At 33.7% G+C, this 3,063-nt stretch overlaps 1 protein-coding gene across 1 annotated transcript in view; it reads left to right on the plus strand.

Annotated features, from left to right (window-relative positions):
• The window catches only part of LOC106532541 (high affinity cAMP-specific and IBMX-insensitive 3',5'-cyclic phosphodiesterase 8B), a 140,600-nt gene that overhangs the window by 122,635 nt on the left and 14,902 nt on the right, over positions 1-3,063 (plus strand). Inside the window, exon 14 of the mRNA XM_014028633.1 lies at positions 1,524-1,662. Within this exon, the coding sequence (XP_013884087.1) occupies positions 1,524-1,662 (139 nt within the window). The remainder of the gene's footprint in view (positions 1-1,523; positions 1,663-3,063) is intronic.

Raw genomic sequence — 3,063 nt, forward strand, 5'->3', positions numbered from 1 at the left:
ATATATATACGTATATCAGTTGACTGACCGTTTGCTCTAATAATTGTTATGGGCAGGTTACAATATAAAAATGTTTGTTATAATCATGTCTTGTGATTATTTGACAGGAGTTTTACTTTTAAACTGTAAGTGTATTTAATTTAGCTATGTTAGTTATGATAGTTTAGTTATGATGTAAATACAATAAAAATTAAACCAAGATTGATAATAATTATAATTTGATCCACACATTGGTAATGTCTGACTGGGCCTCCTGTCACTTTATGTTCAATAAATTGGGCCCTGAGGTCAAAAAGGTTAAGAAGTCCTGGACTAGAGGACTGTAAAAGCTCAATTCCATTAGATTAGCAATGAAAAATAAAACCACCTGCTAAAGCCACATGTAGTTTCTGTGATACTGCATCACAACAGCTCTTGGTATGTTGGTCTGTTCATGTGTGTGTTTGTGTCACCAGATATTAGAGGAGATGATCAGACCTCACACACTGATTCAGCTCTGTCCTCTTCATTTCAGCAGGTGGAACTTTTTATCGTACAAGACTTTACTCACTTTGTGAACTGGTACCTTTATAAAAAATGAAATAAATTCTGTATTGTTCTATCTAATCCATTCAGTTAAAATGTTCCACTACTCCTTTTCTGTCATGGCAATTTGGAAAAAACTATTAAAATAAAAAAGTAGCATTCCTTCTAAGGTGTGCATGTTGTCCTCATGTGCCTAAGTTTTAACTAAAAGGTGCAATCTGTGCTCAGAGTATGTGTTGGGAATGACTCTCAGCTACAACAACTCCATATTTTTTTTTATTTCAGTTTGTTTATTCATTTCATTTCTTATAAAAACAACAAAATTTATGTACAGTAAAAACACAAATCACAAAAATAAAATGAAAGGTGACAGAAAGAAGAAAAAATCATTTAATATCTGCGCCTTTTTTCTCCAAAATACATTTAAACAATAATGATCTTCAAACAAAAACTAACAAACATAAAACATAAAACAACCTCAAATCCTTATTTGGTATTATTTCGTATGAACACACATTATTAGATTTTTATTTCTTTAACAAAATGACCATCATTTTCTGAAACATCAACATTGTTCTGGCATTTTTGACCTCACTCTCCAGATTATCCATAGTCTTTGTACCGAAGTACAAGTACATCGTAGTACATCGTAGTACATCGTAGTACATCGTTCCCTTAAACAAGTTCTAACTCCAGATTTCACAAACATCTCCACCACTTTCAGATTATAACAACTTTCTCACTTAACAGAATTCAATTGGATGTTTAAAGGCAATATACCTTTATGAGCCTTATACATAAGCTGTAAAATATTATAAATCAAACCAACTCATGTAACCAATAATTTCAGCTGATGAAATAATACATTTGAAGGGTGACTGTAATGTTTACCAGCAATAATTCTTACAGCTGTTTTCTGTAAAACAAAAATAGGGTTTACAATTGTTTTGCAAGCTTTCCCCAGCCTTCAGCTCCATATTCTGTCCATATGTTGACAGGAATCAGTTCAGGACACTTCGCCAGGCCGTCATCGACATGGTGTTGGCCACAGAGATGACCAGGCACTTTGAGCACGTCAGCAAGTTTGTCAACAGCATCAACAAGCCTCCAGCTGCCATCGAAGAGACCAGCACAAGTGTGAGTGGCAGTGTGCATGAATCACTCTCAGTTTGGTCTTTATAAGACAAAACAAACTGCTTTTATTTTACACTTGGTTGTTTGGATTGCTTGTTTTCAAGAGGAGTAGTTTGAGGAGAGTTAACCGGGTTTGGTTAAATGTTTAACACATTTTTCAATCATGTGAAAATGTTAGAGTGTTCTCACATCTTTTACATGTTAACTTGAACCTTCTGGTCCAGGACTGTAGGCCTTTTCAGACCTGGTGCTAATTTACGTTCATACCATCAATTAAAAGCCCCTCCTAAACATCCTCCCACCAGGCTGTGTTAGTCACTTAAATGTGACACTTTCCTTAAAGCCACACTTAAGATGTTTTACAACAGATTTAAAAATGTGTTTAATCCAGTGGATGAACAACGCTCCAAAACCAAATCTATGTAAAACAGCACATAAGAAGGACCAATTAACTTTATCAAAGGCTTTTTCTGCATCCAGGGTTAGAGTTACACTTTTATTTAGATTTTCTGGTGAAATGTGAATTAAGTTTAAAATTCTACGCATATTATCTGAGGCGTACCTATTTTTAATAAATCCTGTTTGGTCTGGATGAATTATAGTTGGAATTATAGTTTCTAATGTAGTTGCATGTGCTTTAGTAATAATTTTGAAACAGTATTTATAATTGATAATGGTCTGTAGCTGGAGGGCTGAACTGGATCTTTATTGGGTTTGAGTAGAAGTGTCATAGCTGCTGTATTCATGTGAGTGGGTATGGTAGAAAGTGATTTAATTTCTATTGTTACTTTATAGAATAGTGGTGACAGAATATCCCAGAAGTGTTTATAAGATTCAGCTGGAAATCCATCAGGTCCTGGTGATTTGTTGTTTTGTAAGTTACTGAGGGTTTTATTGAGTTCTTGGATGGAAATGGGCGAGTCTAAAAATTTGACTTGTTCTTCTGTTAATGATGGTAGTTCCTGGGTGTTCAAAAAGTTCTCTAGTTCTGATTGGCTGAAGTTATGGTTAGAAGAATATAAATTGCTATAAAATTGAAGAAAAATATTATTTATTTCTTGTAGACTTTGGGTAGTGTTTTTATTTTTCAGTGAGGCAGTACCTTTGGTTTACAGGGAGGGGCCGGACTTAAAAACCAGTGTTATAAAAGTATAAAGTACCACAAAGTGATACTTGAGTAAAAGTACAAGTATCTTACCAAAAACTTACTTTGGTAAAAGTTAAAGTCTTCTTTAGGAATATTACTTGAGTAAAAGTACAAGTATCTTACCAAAAACTTACTTTGGTAAAAGTTAAAGTGTCCTTTAGGAATATGACTTGAGTAAAAGTCTTAAAGTATGTGATATTTGTTGTAGTTAAGTATTAAAAGTCAAAGTGTAGATTTAAAATGAGCAGTTAGATTTT

Source organism: Austrofundulus limnaeus, unplaced genomic scaffold (assembly GCF_001266775.1).
Source record: "Austrofundulus limnaeus strain Quisiro unplaced genomic scaffold, Austrofundulus_limnaeus-1.0 Scaffold790, whole genome shotgun sequence".
Classification (NCBI taxonomy): Eukaryota; Metazoa; Chordata; class Actinopteri; order Cyprinodontiformes; family Rivulidae; genus Austrofundulus; species Austrofundulus limnaeus.